The 16,103-nt window shown below is 39.1% G+C and overlaps 1 protein-coding gene across 2 annotated transcripts in view; it reads left to right on the top strand.

Annotated features, from left to right (window-relative positions):
- Nucleotides 1-16,103, top strand: part of LOC140267332 (low density lipoprotein receptor adapter protein 1) — a 42,637-nt gene that overhangs the window by 12,075 nt on the left and 14,459 nt on the right. For both annotated transcript variants that reach the window (XM_072362580.1, XM_072362581.1), the window contains exons 2-3: nt 5,760-5,902; nt 9,186-9,298. In XM_072362580.1, coding sequence (XP_072218681.1) covers nt 5,760-5,902; nt 9,186-9,298 — 256 coding nt within the window. The remainder of the gene's footprint in view (nt 1-5,759; nt 5,903-9,185; nt 9,299-16,103) is intronic.

Genomic DNA, 16,103 nt, shown 5'->3' on the forward strand with positions numbered 1-16,103 from the left:
TACCAACCACTCACCAACTGTCACTGTCTGCAGAGTAAACATTTGCACAGTTTTCACACTGGGATGCCAGCTATGAATAGAGAGCAGGAACTCATCCAAGACCCAAAATTACTTATGTTTGTTTGATTATTTCTGACAGTTTCATGAGCAGAAAATGAAATCATATAATGTATATAGATTCTGTTTTTCAGAGCTCCCATGACAAACCTGAACAGAAGCTTACCCTACCTTAAACCCTTTTTTTTTCTTATTTCCCAACAAACAAGGAACATCAGAAATGATTGCCAACTATTTTGACGATTTTTAATAGTTAATATATTTTTTCAGTTATTCTGCTTTATTAGTTTTGCATGACAGTAAATGGGACGGGAGATTGGATCAAAGAGAAGTTTTGGTGCAGTCTGTTGGTTTCCTTAGCTAGGAAATTGTTTTTTAATTGGTTCTGTGTGAATTAATGAATTAATTAATTGGATTATGATTACAATGAATTGGACTCTAATTGGTTTGAATTGTACTGTATTATTGAAGTGCCTAGAGATGACATTTGTTGTGATTTGGCTCTATATAAATAAAACTGAATTGAATTGAATGTCTAGATTTTGGAAAAATAAGACATAAACCAAAATTACCCTAACCCTAATATATTGATTAAGGACTTATGATTAGTTCAAGATAAAAACAGTTGTCGATATGTAACCTTATGGACTCATTTAAAAAAAATAAAATTTGCTTCAGCAATAGTAACACTCACAAACCCAATGCATTCGATGTGCTTTAACATCATTGTTATGTCAGGATGATGTCAGCGTAATGTAACTAAATGGAAATAGACTGAAGTTGTGGTGTTAGGATTTTAAAAAGGGTAAGAATGAAGGAAGTTTTGTTCCTTTTCACAGAGTGTGTTGGATTGTAGTGCTGGCTGAACTGTTACAGTAAATCAACTCACATTTGAGCTCTTTGTGTTGCTTGTACACAACTTTTGAAGCCTTGCCAAAATGTTTAGAGATGCAATTTGCAGGTACTACCTTCCTTCCGCTGTGGGGCTTTCAGTGATAGAGCCTGTGGTTGCCTAGCAACATCAGCTGTTTGATTCAGAGACTCAGTCTTTACTTTTGAGTGTTTGCATGCACTGTGGCATTCTGACTGTGGTGAAATTGTTTGCAGTACTCTTGGTAATGTGATAACATTTTTGTAATGTGAACATCTCATCCTGATATCAGAAACCTGAGTAAGTTCTAATCCTGGCTTTCAGATAACCTTTACGTGTCTTGAGAACTCTTATAGAAACCAGAATGCTGTGTAATGTGAACACCTTATTCTGATTTATAAAAAGCCTTTGCTGATAAAGACTGTGGTGGCTAATATGGTAAATTAGGCACAACTCTACAGACATGGTGGGAAACCTGGTTACTTAAGTAACCATGCATAGATAACTGGGGTGTTCATGTTCTATGTAAACACCATATATTGAATATGATAGATGCCTGGAAAAGAAACAATACTAAGATATTAATGCCAATATAAATACACTCATTTTTGATTTTCTCAGCATTTGAGTACTGGCTTGTTCTGAAGTATTGGCTGAGAGGCGTCCAAAACCCCTCTAATAAACTAGTCTCTAAGAAACCATATGAAAAGAGGGATTTTTGAAAAAAATATATTTCTGTCTGTGCAGTTAGAGCCAGAGGAAGTGAAGATCCAGAAGGTGAGATGTGATTTAAGGGACGGATTTGAGGAAGCAGTGAGAAGAGTGAGAGCTTGAATGGAAAGACTTTGCTGTACTTGGTCTCCCCTGAAGGCAGAATTAGGAAACCACTCCCCCCCCCCCACCTCCCACACACCCACACTATCCAAGCCCACCATCTTCCCTGAATGTGCGGCCTATTTTCCCTGTCAAGGTGGTGTCCTAGATTCAAAGTTCCATCTGATGAGTAAAACAGTAAGACAGAGAGATTATATCAAGGAGGATGTGGAGGATGGGGGTGTCACTGGGGTCTTAAAAAAACAAGACAAATGTTTCCTTACTGAATGCGGATGCTCTTCTCATTCCAATAGACTCAAATCAAGACTCAAAACTGCGTGTAAAATCCTCCAACTAAAGAAAGTCCTACTTACTGACCTGGAGGGAGATGAAAAAAGGGGCTTTTGCTGTTTTGACCCTGGAGCGTGCACTTGTTCAAACACTGTTTGCATTTTAATTTGAGGACATTGTGTGTCTACCCCCCCATTTGTCTATGCACGTACCCTCTCTTATCCTATTATTCCTGTGGGTATAGCTTCTGTTTGTGTTATTAATTAACCATCAGTGTAGGTGTTCAGCTGTAGCAGAATTCACTCGGGTGCGATTTTGACTTCTCAGTGCAAATTAAATTAGTTAGCATGGCGCTCAAAGAGACAGCTGCATGTAGCTGAAGGCTTGCCGAGCACACCGTATTACCAAGACTTCAGAAGTCGGATCAGCTGCTGTGAAAGGCTGCACTTGTCAGTACTTCATTCAACATAGCGTCTCATATCTTGGAAGCAGTATTATAACTTTGATATGAATACACTTGAGGCTCTGTGCAGCAAAGTGTCATCAACTTGCTCTCTGCTTTCTTTATAAAGCAATAATTCCTGTAGTGTGCACCAATTGTGAGGCTTTTGTGTGTGAAGATAATGGAATCAGTGCACTTGCTGCAATATGCTGGGTATTAAATTGTTGCCAAGCTCCAGTTTATAAGCGATGGAAACATCATCAGTGCTCCACCAAAGGCTGGCCCCATGTCTAATCTTATTTTGTGCTCTTCTAAATCAAATTACCTTGATTAACACATTCTCACTCACACGCAAACACATGCAAATGAGCTCAGATCACGGATATACAACATGTACTGTAAACACACTCTGCCCTCCCGAAAAGTTCGAATAGCACAAATATATTCATCCTTCAGGATCTTCTTCAACATGTTAAAATCCAATTAGCCATCCTCCGCTTGTTCCTGTCACTCCTATCAGCCCCTCTGTAGGCTCACACGGGATTTATTAAAAATTTAAGCGCTCCTCGTTTAGGGGGATGATATATTGGAAACCCTGCAGCATCAACATAAAGCCCTTTAATAATTCATGTGTGTTGCCTGGTGAAGACGCCACATGGACTGTAGCACTTAAGCTTTCAGTGCTGTGACATTTTCCCAAAACCGAACGATGCTGTAAATGTTCTGACCAGGACAGTTTGGAATGACTCAGAAGACTGAGAGAATATTTATGAATAATTGATATTTGTCAGTAAGACTTAAGTAAGTTTGTGCACGTTGCATCTGTCGCAGACTTGCATCAAAATATTATTGAACAATGGGTCTGCTTTCACACAGAGGTAAATAATATCAGAAGCCTAATTTCTATGTGAAAGTTGTTGATTTTCCCGGAAAGAATTACTTGACTGACTCGTTTCAAAACAGTATCCATGTAAACGGGTTCTTTAACAAGGATGCTCTGGTCCATCTGTTACTAATTGCTATCGGCTGATATGGCTTGAATCAGTTTTTCTCAGTAACACCTGATCAAAAGAGCTGATCAGATTTGATATAAGTGCAGAGGAGAAGAAAGAGTTCTTTTTTTATGCTTTTAGAAACAAACATGATTCATGTCAATCATCATATCCTGGTTAATTCACTCACTTGGAATTTAAACATAAATTAAAACCACATGCATACCAGTTGTGGTTTGTGTATTCAATATAATCACAAGAGCTGGGTAGAGCTGGGTAGAGCTGGGTAGTGTTGATCACGGATTCAGGAGTATCATTAAAATACTCACTGCATATGTGCTAATTCTTCTAATTCCTATTGTATTGGATAAAATATCCTTTTTTTTAAACATTATGAACACATATTATGTAGCGCTGAGCTGTTCCAATAGCTAAGAGTAGGATACTATGGTGTAATTTGCATCTCAGTATGTGTTTTATATGTTGGTTGCAAGTCGAAAAATATATATATGTGTGATACTTTTTAACTTTCCAAAAGATGATATACAAAGATGTTGGGTACAGTCACTGTAAATAAGCAACCGATGAAACAGGATAGATAAGAGGGCTTTATTTGGACCTTATGATAAGTGATTCAGCTTTCTGTAATGGGTCCAAAAAATCCTGTACAGAACACATTTTATGTCGAAAGTGCTCACCAGGGCATTAACAATCCAGTGCTTGAAGACTGAGTTTAAGCTAAACACCATGAATTTAAAGGCACATGAACCAGGTAAAAGATCAGTTATCTTTTACCAGTTCTGGTGAGGACTGCCCAACTTCAAATACAGAATTCTTGTCAATCACCACTCTAAAAAATTTGGTCTTCTGAAAAAATTTAGAATGGGCAACTCAACCTAAAAGATAAACCCATAATATAAAGAGCATAGATAATGGTGTGCTTGGCTCTGGAGGTAAAGCCTGAGCCGCAGTAGTGGGGGGAAAGAAAGTCTCCCCGGTGTATCAGTTAAGTTTTAACGGATGATAGATTTTGAGTGATGAACTCACGACAGTACATGTACATTACAGTTAAAGGCACAACTTTCACATAAGGCAAACTATGAGACCCCTGATCATCCATCCATCAGCCAAAACAGTCAAATGACCTGCAGCACGCTGTCCACCTCAGCAGTCACATTTAATAACACCAAATGTGGTCCCGGGTTTTGAAACGGCCCCCACAGTGTGATTGAATATTTGTTAATAATTCATAGTTGTTGGAAGCAGTGTGATGGGGATGCTGTCTGCTTTCACAGCTGCATGGGGTCTGCCAGTGACAGATGGCCCAACCCATGTGGAGAACTTAGTGCCAGTATCAGCCTCCATACTGTTGGACACTGTGTCACTTTTTCTTTCTCTTTTCAGTCATTCAGTGGTTGACATGAGCAGGAAGCATTTCTATAGAGAGATTTAAGTAAAAGCAAAGCACTTTTAGATGATGATTTAACTGTTCGTCATATAGTGATCATATTTTTGTCTTCATAATAGCAAACTTTGGTGTTACAAGAATGCTTTGGAATACTAGATTAAGATATTATGTCAGATTACCTCTGTATGTGCTCTGTTACATAGCTTTTATGTTATTTTTCTCCTGCTGCTCATGCTGTAGGGTGTCCAGAGATATTTTCAGCTTTCTGCCTGGGTGTTGTACCTCACACTGCCTACAGTAATCAGTTTTAAGACAGCTTGGTAATCACATCACCCACAGGATATTGCAGACAGTCTGCACAGTCTTACTGATACAGTGTATGTGGGGAAGTTCTAACTTCCTAACCAGTAAAAGGCAGCAGATCTCATGGCAGATTTTTTCTCAAACGTCAGATGATGTAGGAGTGCAAGAGGGATTCTAATCCAGAAAATACAGGCCTGGTTGTTCATTTACCAATTCAGGAGTACAGGGTTCCCCAAGATGGTCCAGAACTTGTGAAGGGGGATGACAGTTCTAAACTGCAACAGTGATGTCACCAAAGCGAACAGTAGCTTTACTTTGCCAGCTTCCAAGATGTTACTTAGAAATTTGTAAATGTCCCTTTAAAACTACGTGATGTGTGTACTTAAGTGGATTATGCTATATTGTAATCAATAATTTGCACACTTCTATTTACAAGTGTATGAAAAGGTGGCAAAGATAGTCTGATTTGGTGAAGCTTGTTTGGTTGCTTATTCTCACTCTGTCCTTGTTAAGCAGTATCAGAATGATTCATTTGTTTTTATTTTTGATTAATTTGGTTATCTGCCATTTTTGTCCAATCAGAGCTGCCAGAGAACTGGACAGACACGAAGGAAACCCTGCTGGAGGGGATGATGTTCAATGTGAAGTACCTGGGTATGACACTGGTGGGCCAGCCTAAAGGAGAGGACATGGCTTCAGCTGCCATTCGCAGAATTGTTGCTACGGTGAGTTTCTGCTCCCCTTATGACTCAGCCAACCTTGTACTGCTTGTTATTATGTCACTTGTACTTTTGGAGTCAGCTGGACTGATTCAGGCATCTGATTAGGATGCCTCCTGGTCGCCTCCCATTGGGTATGTCCAACTGAGAGGAGACACCGGAGCAGAACCAGAACTCGCTGGAGGGATTATATATTCCATCTGGCTTGGGAATGCCTCGGGATCCCCGAGGAGGGGAGTGCCACTCAGGCTTCTCGTCCAGGCTTCCCTCCTGGACCTGTTGCCTCTGTGTGGTGATGGATTTTTGACTCAGACAGTTCATCCACACATTTGATGAGACTAAAATGTACACATGTACATTTTAATGTACACAAAATGTAAGATAAACTCTTAGACATTAGGACATTGTGAAGCTCAAGTTGTCCTGATGCTTTATTCCTTTGTAAATTATTTTGTAAAAGTAAAGGCTCAAACTGCAGTGTATATTAACCGAATGGCTGAAAGGGAACTACTTCTTATCTGTAAATATTATCATGGCCCAGGAAACAATTTTGTCACAATGGTCATTTTTAATACATGATGAAGGGTGGAGTCAATCTGAATCCAAGATAAGATAAGACACTGACACTAAATTTACAGTACTATATAGGCCCTGTCCTCTCTGATAAGTTAACTGAAGTGCAGTAGTTCAGTGTATTAGTATTACCTTAGATATTCGAGGAACATTACCTGACAGCCATGGCTGCTGTGTCAAATTTCAGTCCCCCTGGCACAATCCAACCCTATTTTGCATACAAGCACTGTGATCTGAGGCCCAACCCTCACCATACACTTGATGTGAAGGTAGTCAGATTCTGCAGGGAGCTCAGAATTTGGCACCACACTAGAAAACAGAAATTGCACTGCTGGTATATAAGCCAAGATCTGTGGTGAAATATGCACTTTAAAGTCTCTCTCTAGGCTTTGGGATAACCCCTTAAAATAATCCCTGTACATTCAATTTTTATATTTTGACTTTTTTTACTGCATGCATGATGATATTGTGGTTAATACTGTAGGTTCCTGGTTGGAATCTGGGTTGGAGCCTTTCTGTGTGGAGTTTGCATGTTCTCCTCATGCATCCGTGGATTCTCTCTGCACTCCAGCTTTTTCCGACTATCCAAAAACATGCATTTAGGTTAGCTGGTGATTCTAAATTGCCACTATGAGTGAGTGTGAGTGTGCATGGTTGTTTGTCTCTGTGTTGGTCCCTGTGATGGACTGGCAATTTGCCCAGGGAGTCCATTCTCATGCATGTGTAATTCTACACATTTGCCTAATTCAACTTTCAATCTGTGCACAAACACCACAAGTTAAGGGGTTGGTTTGTTATCCCCTTTCCTCACCAAAATTGTCATGTAAATGTGAGTTTTTAAATGCAGCTGAAAACAAGCCCTTTCCAATTGCAACAAAGTTAGATTTTAGAAGGTTCTAGCAGAGTTTTGACCAGACGAAAACGATTTATGATCAGTCCACTAGTATACAACATGAACATGTTAAAACTGTAAAATCTTGTTTCTCCTCGATGGGTGCCTTTATGAGCAGCATATGTTATGTTTAGTGCAACAGAACGGTGTTAAATTTGTGAAGTTACCACCCCAATTCCACAAAAGAAGGGATGCTGTGTAGAATTTAAATAGAAACACAATCAATGATTCACAGATCTCAGAAAACAATATTTTATTTATATAGAGCTAAGAAAAAGATTCATAGGCAACTGATATTCATTTAATCATAGAAATACATTGAACAGGTAAGGAATGAAGGGGAAGCCGCTTTCAGACATACATTTTTAATTCAGGATTGTAGAGGTTAGCACATCTTCTGCTGTCAGAACCCTGTTATTTTGCTTTCTTTACTGTACAGAACCAGACAGGGGATACCTGAGGATGGTTTCAATAAGACTAGTTTGGAACCACTAACAGAGTCTTAAATTTGAATCTGTTGTATTTTTATTTTTTACATACATAAGTGTATTATTAATGCATAGGGACATATATATGTTATTAATGCTTTTAATCAATATTTCTACCTACCATTTCTATTCAAATTCCATCTCTCTCTCTCCCTCTTGCACCTATTCACATGACACCACTAACAATAATAAAAGGTATATTCTGTTAAAGACTTCCTCCCCTGCTTCTCAATTTGAGCCTGAACTCAGCCTTATGACAGGATTAAAATTCAGTCGATTAACAAGACAAAAAAGAAAAAAAAAGGGAACTCGGTTGTTTCTGTCTGATCCCTTGGAAACCAATCAATGTGAATGGGAGTTCTGAATACATTTATGCTTAACTATTTGCTACATGCTTTAAGACAATACAGAGGCACCAAACACAGAGAAAAGCTGAACTTGGCATACCTCAAGCTGACAGATTGGTTTTTGCCCGGTGGCATGACACTGGTAACATGATAGCAGTAACCATAGCTGATTTCTCTGTTAATGAGCTACAGTAACTCAGTCAGCTACAGAATGAATTTCTCCCTTTAAAAACATATTAATTTCATTTAGAAATTGATTTAGATTTAAGGAGAATCTACTGTTCATTGCTACCATCTCAGGAGAATTGCAGTTCCCACAGCAAGCCATGACACCATTCGTTGTCCTTGAGAAGCCCTAGTTTTTGCTTAAGTAAAGATACTTCCTCATCATTGGCCTTATGTCACCTCCTGCAAAGATATTAGAGCTCTTGCTCAGTTTGAATATGTAAAAATAGTAATTTATGATATAATTTCCTTTAATTTCCCCTCCTTCCTTTTTTTATCTCTGTGTTCCTTCACAGTCACTTGTCTGATTTCAACCTGTCATCACTTGAGTGTGATACTAAACTGCACTCATTTGTGATTTAATTGCATTGTAAAGAGGTCACTGTCATTGTCAACAGGCACTCTCACATACTACAAGCTCAGCACTATGGCTGTCTTTGCTTAAAGTCCAGATGGCTCAAAGCAGCAGGGGGAGTTGGTGGCTGCCAGCCCGACCTCAAGTGCTGATTCTGGGATACACATTGCAGCATTCCTCCCCCCATTCTGTTGCCTTTTATAAATTCCATAGTATGTTTCTGGGGCAATGCAGGCTGCTTGATTTTGCTCAGCAGCATATCATGAGAGTTTAGGGTTTTTTGGTGTTTGATCAGATGCAGGATCATTTTACATTTAAGTCACGATGACGTGCTGGAACTGCATATTCCTGAGGGAAGATTTCTCCGTCACATTTTATTGTGTGTCCTTTTTTTCTTTCATATTTACAGGCCAGAGCCAGTGCCAAGAAGTTTCGGAAAGTAACGCTGACGGTGTCACCAAAAGGCATCATCATCTCAGACACAGAGACTACAGACCTCATAGAGAATGTCTCCATATACAGGTACATTTCAGTCATACTGTACGCATGACAGCTCTGGTCTGAGTCTATTGATCCATCACAACAACTTAACAACTGCTGTACTCAGTTGATTGTCATGGAATGATTTATAGGCTTTAAATTTCTGAGAGGACTTTCTTTCCACTGGCTGTTAAGATCAAGTAATGTAGCTCATCCTCACCTCTGATATACTGTATGATGATCTTTTGGGGTCTCACAACCTGAATCTTAATTCTTCCTCACTGTGCAGATGGTTGATGGTAAGATTGGGTAATGTGATCAAAGGATTATCTTTTGGAGCAGAATCTCAGCTCTCTCCAGTTAGTTGACCTGAGATCACATGAATACAATAGTTGTACATGCAGCTGCTCGGATAGTTCACTGCTATAAAATGGACATTATCAAAACTCCCAGATGATTGTTTGGTACACATAATTGCCTCCTCTTAAGCCACATAATTTATGGATAAATGTAATTACTTTACACCAACATATTGTCAGTGGTTTATAATTAAGTTTTTTTTTTTTAATTAGCTTACACAGTGCAACAATTACAGCCTCAGTGAGAATGGAAACATGAAATCCTGTTAAGTTAATTTATTTAGAGAAATGAGCTTAAAAACTAATATTTGGGAAAGCTGTTAATTATTTATTCAATGATGTGATTCCTCTAAAAAGCTGATAATCTACAGAGTAAATGTTTCCACTGAGGCAAATTCCCACATCAAGAATGATCAACGTCAAAAGTTATTCACATGTAATGTCATGCTCCACCACTTGTAAAATTTTCATGCAAATAGAGCCTTTTTGAGTAATTATGCTAACAAACAGACAAGCAAACCATACCTATATACCCATTTTAGCAGAAATGATTAAGATTACGATTGTTCACAATATTATATTGTCAGATAAACTGTGCCAGTTGTTTTGATACACAGTCTCTCTCTCTAAGCTGAATTCTTCTGTTTTATTCTAAAAATGTTCTGACTGGATATGTTGGTATGCATCTCTGTGGTTTTGACACTTCTCTCAGGAAGTTGGTTTGAGGTCTCTGTCCACCATGTTGTGTTCTGTATACAAAATGAATAACAACCAACATCCATTTCTCGGATTTACTGCGAATTTTGTTCAGCCATTCAGTCTTCATTAATTCTTTTGCGCTCATTCAAGTTCTCAGAGTGAATTCTACTTCGCTGTCATTCGTTGCTCCAACATTTGACCTGGCAGGTAGATGGAACACACCATCAGCTCCTCTCTCTTTAAGGCACCTCTCCAAAAAGGCCCAGTGTGATCAGATGGGTCAGGTGATTGGTCAGAAACGGTGGAGTTCGAGGCAGCTGCTCATTGTTTGTTTAAAAGTGTGCCACATCAGCCACTGGGCTGGCATTATGCAAATGCATCTCACTGTCATCGAGTGCAGAAAGAAAACTCTGGACTGCTACCGAGGTATTTCAGTCAGCTCTGCAGCATTATTTAATGCGGGAGAGAAAACTCCCTTTGGTATAGACTTTGGGTTCGTAAAAATGCAAACCCTTTGCACAAAAAGATACATAAATCACTGAGGAATGGGCTGAACCTATACAGCAATGTACAGCCTCTTTGTCATTTTATTTTAATCAATTCTGTTCGATTAATTATGGCAGGCACGGAAGTCTCATTTTATGCATGACTTATACGACTTTATCATTTCTATTATTATTAACAAATATGTCAATACATGCTGCAGTGACATATTACATGAATGAACTGGTGATTCTTCAAGAAAAGAAATGGCTTTATTTCACCTCCTTTTCACCTCTATTTCTTTTCTTGGTTTCAACGAATAGGCTTTTGTATCTTCTGTTAAGGTAATTTGCCCCGTTGTCAATCTCTTGGGCTCCATTCTCAAGATTAAACCAAGCGTTTTTATTCACAGAGCTGTTGTGAGTCTCATGTTTGATCAGTCTGCTCTGAAACCAGTAATTGGAGGCCAGTAGTAGGTCACTGCAGGGCTTCTGTTGTTGTCAACACTCTTTGTCAATGAAAGCTAACCTTTTTCAGCACCACCTAATAAATCAGCCCAGAGTGTTTGTGGATTGTTAAAGGTCTGGCTGAGTTTCCTCCTCTGGATAGTGCTCTGCAGTATATGCTTGAGGATTACAACGTAAATGTCAATGACTGGACTGTGATTACAGAGCCCGGCATGATAAAGACAGAGAATGTGTGTCCATGTGGCTTGATGCGTTTGTTTAGTGTGAGTGTGTGCATGTGTAGGTCTGCCTCTTCTTCTGATCCACCTTATCAGTGGTAACAGACCACAGGCCTGGGGTACCAACCTAGTCATTGATCTCCTTCCTTTCTCTGCCTATAGTCCCCTCCTCTCCTTCCCCCTGTCTTCTTTTTATCTCTGCTCATATTATCATAGCTCTTAAAGCAGGAAAACTGACAACTAATTGCTGGCTTTGAAACTCTTGCTTGGGGTCTTTGCTGTCACTCCACAGTAATGATCCAGGAGAAAGGCCACACACAGCGCTTGGGTCGAAAGAGAATGGATTTATCCCCATTTATGTAACCCCCACCCCCATCTCGCTGAAGCCTCCCAACCGCCCGTCTTGTGTCTTATTTTTTGCGCATAATCCATTTGTGTGCTAAGACAGCAAGTGGAGGGTGAAAGAAGACGAGTGTAGAGATAAGAGAGAGGATCAAATCAAGACTGTGTTATTGTCCCAGGCAACTAAAGCAGAAAATACTTGAATACACAAGCTGTGTGTATGTGTCTGTTTTTGCAGATATGTTCACGTATTGATGGATCTATTAGTATGCATCTTGCTCATTTAGCATATATGTAAATTTGTGTGTTTGTTGAGTTAATTGTGTATTCCCTCTTTCTCGAAGAAGGGCCGTTTCCCTCAGGGCAAGCTTAGTAGGGTTGTTGAAAACAGACATCAAGGCATTGTTCATGGCATTGGAAATAAGAACTCATGACCCTCCCATAGCATCCACCCATAAACCCTGCAGGATAAAACTCATTTAAGTGTACGTGGGATATTTTATTCAGCACCCCTGACAATCACTCAGTTATAGACAGTACACATTGACGGTATATCTGATTTGCTGCATGAAACGCTTAGATTGTGTTTTAAGTTTGATCTTTTTAACATGAGCACGTCTGCCATGTGGTTCCGCTGTATGTTTAACTGTCAGCTGTGTTAACAATATTAAACATTTCATAGTACAAAGGCACGTTTTATACTTCCGAGTATGAATAGTGTATTTTCAGTAACTCGATCATGCAGATTTGATCTACAGTTGTAAGTGAAGAGTTTTGATGAATACAGCCACTCATTGGATTATGGTTGAATCCTGTGGGTTCTCTGAAACACATCCTTTGTTTAAAACCTACAGACAGATTCTCCCAGTGAGAGGAACATTGTGAGGGTGTTCAGCCTCCATCTGGACCTGTGTTACTGATTCATATTCTCACAAGAGCTCTCAGTGACCAAACAGCATATCAATCAGCAAAACATGAGGGTCAGAATGAGATGACTGTAATGCTGACTGACACCCCACCTGGTGATGATGCGCGCTGCTCTGACATGCTGTTGGAAGTGTGTATTGGTTCTCTGAAGTGAGGATGTGACGGTGCCCATGAATATTCATTGAAATATTTGGCCTTTTTATGTTTCTCTGGCTGTTTTTTTTCACTTGCTACCTAAATGGTTTCATTGACTGCTGCCTTGCAGCAAAAGCTGCAGTTTATTTTTCCATTGTCAAACTACTGGTAGATTGAAAGCAGAACAGAAGCAGTTGATTTTTGAACAGCAGACCTGTTTTATTCCGTTTATTCTGGAAGTTTGAGGCTTTGATGTTTAAAGTTCTGTCGAGGCTTTGTTCAGTTAATATTTAAATATTTCCAGTAATATTCTCTCTCTGCCTCACAAGCACCGGTGCTCTACACAGTGAGAAGATCAAAGGCTCACCGTCCAGAGAGCCCCTTTGGAGATATGATGCAGACTGACAGCACAGCTTCTGTTGTTCAAGCTCAGTGTGATACCGTCAATTATTTTTATTTCTGTTTTTTCTGTCAAACTGATGGCCTCTACTGTGATTTTGAGCCATGATTGTTACATCTGTAATAGTTACTAAAATTATTTTCTTCTTCCCAGTTATCATCTTTTCATCTTTCAATAGTGACAACCTGAGTATCTTTAAGAAAAGATAAAATATTAAGCATGTGTTCATTCTAATTAAGAGGGGGTTTTTTTGTTGGCAGATTCACATTATTCTCACTATGATACATCCAATGACCAATTTTCCAATTTGTCCATGAGTGAATGGAACCATCTGCCATGTTGCTCAGAGTGATTATATTATTTCATGCACAGTTTAATATCGATGTCACAAATTCTTTCGAATGCACATACAGTATTCCGGGGTGTGCTGGACTGTCTGACATGCACTGCATGTGCACTGACCTGTTTGGTCATTTTGCTTACAGCATACAGTAATATTCATGGAAAACAGCCTATTGTTAAAAATGCACATAAATAACACATGAACACAGACTCAGGATAATTTCCCACCGCATTGAAAAGGGTCATATCATGCTTTTTGGGGTTACCATTTCTTTACGGTTATATAGCCAAAAGAGAGCACCTCTATTAAGAGTTATTCTCTCCCCCCCAAAAAAGAACTCCTTAACTGCCCGAAACACTTCATTTGTTGTCCAGTTTTTCTTTTTTTAATGGCGTTACCATGTAAGACATGCACATCAGGCCTGCCTCATGCCTAGTTTGGTGAGCATCGACCTAAAAATACACAGCTGCTTTGCAATCCACCACTTTGGATCAATCACTTGGACTGTCAGAGCAGACCTTCTCAGGAGAGAAACCTTAAAAAGACAGATGCTTAAAAGTAGTGTCAGACAGTGACAAGATGCCTGAGCAATGTGGAGAAAAATAAGAGAAAAAGCGCTGAAACTTTTCTAGCAGACCTCAAAAATAAAGTGGTGAGCACAGACAAGAGCCTGATATGGGAGAGTTAAGAGTTAGACACTAAGAGCTAATTGTGTCATAAAAAAGTAAAACCAAGATAAAATCAGTGGCAGAAATAATCTAAAACCCAAAGCACTGTTATTCCCTCTATAAAAAGTTACTAGTTTAACATTTCTGCTACTATAATGTTGCTGAGAGTTCAGCCCTTTTCATCACTGTATGCAGTATTTTCTGTTACTTCAGTATTAATGATTGTTTGTGCAGTTTATACATTTTGAGTATAAAAACAGCAACATGATGTCAAGTGGAGGCTTAAAGTTTGAGTATGTAACATTAAGGATGATCCAGTGACAATAATACAATAATGTCTTCATTAGTGTGGAATTCAAATGAAAAGAACTTGTTTGTGAACGTGTTTTTATGACCTTAGAAAGATGCTGACTCCAGAACAAGCTTTTGCCATTTTTCTCAACCACTAGAGATTCGAGGTCGGTGAGCGGTATTCATTTGGTTGCAATATGCAGTTTGAGCCACTAGATGGAACTACACTGGACCGTCAGAGAGTACAAGTCCTCTGAAATATGGGAAATTTCAGGTTATGCAAAATATCTATGGAAATTAGAAGGTAACTTGATCATTGAGTTTATATTTTGTAGTTACTCCACTTTGCTAACATCGCTCTTGTTTTTCAATCTCAAATAGGTCAAACATCTCGGCTTTTTCTATGCTCATTTTTATGCAGTTGCAGCCCAAATATAAGTTAGAGCGCAGGGAATGCCGGGTGTCCTGGGCATTGCTATGTGGGTCATGCATCAGTATAGCAAGCCAGCAAACAATCTAACAGTGAGATGTAAGTGCTGGTGATTTCATGCTTGTTAGCTGATCTAATGAATTACTTCATTTTGAAGGCCTCTCTCTCCCCCTTTGAAGTGGGCTGGCATCATGCATCTACAGTACAAATCCCTTTTGCATACAGTTTACAAGTTGCTGTAATGATGGCAGATTATACAATGATCCACCTTGTGCTGAGTACATTCTCCTGGTGTCATCCTTCAGCGATGACGATGACAGGCTCACTGATGTATTCTGATAAGAGAAAAACAGACTTTAGCTCATACATTCTAGTTTTTCACCTGGCATACAAAGCATCCAATTGTCCTTGTGCTGCTCACAATAAAGGCTGCATTTTGTGAAAAAGGTCAAGTGCATCACTCACTGTGGCTCATTTACACATCTATTTAAAGTAACCACCATGACGCACTCTGCTGGTTTTGCTAAAAACCTCAGACAAACTCACACAGTGACTTCTAACAGCCAACCTTAAAACCTGACAAAGCAAATTCATCGGTTCTGTCTCAGTAAACACACAGAAGCTGCTGTGGTAGAGGAAACTTGGTCAAATTTGTCTTGATTGCTTTTACATTACTGGGGAAAAATATGGCTGTGACTGGAGTTTCAGACAATTGGATTTCTTGAAAAACATATATTAATTCCATAAGAAATTCAGCGTGACTACAGGGAATGAGGTTTGAAGTGCAATGCAGTCACAGTGCTGATCGGTTTGGTGTCTGAGACTTTCCCTCTCGCTCTCACAGTGGAAACTCAAATATTTCAACAAAACTTACTTCACAAAGGGATATTTTTCTGTGGTTGACATAAGGATTTACATATTATGTAACTGTCAAGGAGTTTTTTCCTAAAAATGTTCTACAATAGTTCTCATGAAATTTCAGACGCCTCTCTGCGATGGTTGCTCAGAGAGATGTCAAAGCTGTCTTATTCTCATAAAGTTTCCAATTTTGTAAAGGCTGTAATTTTTTCCTTGTATGTGCATTA

The sequence above is a fragment of the Leuresthes tenuis genome, unplaced genomic scaffold, assembly GCF_036924035.1.
Source record: "Leuresthes tenuis unplaced genomic scaffold, fLeuTen1.0.hap1 SCAF_13, whole genome shotgun sequence".
Taxonomy (NCBI): domain Eukaryota; kingdom Metazoa; phylum Chordata; class Actinopteri; order Atheriniformes; family Atherinopsidae; genus Leuresthes; species Leuresthes tenuis.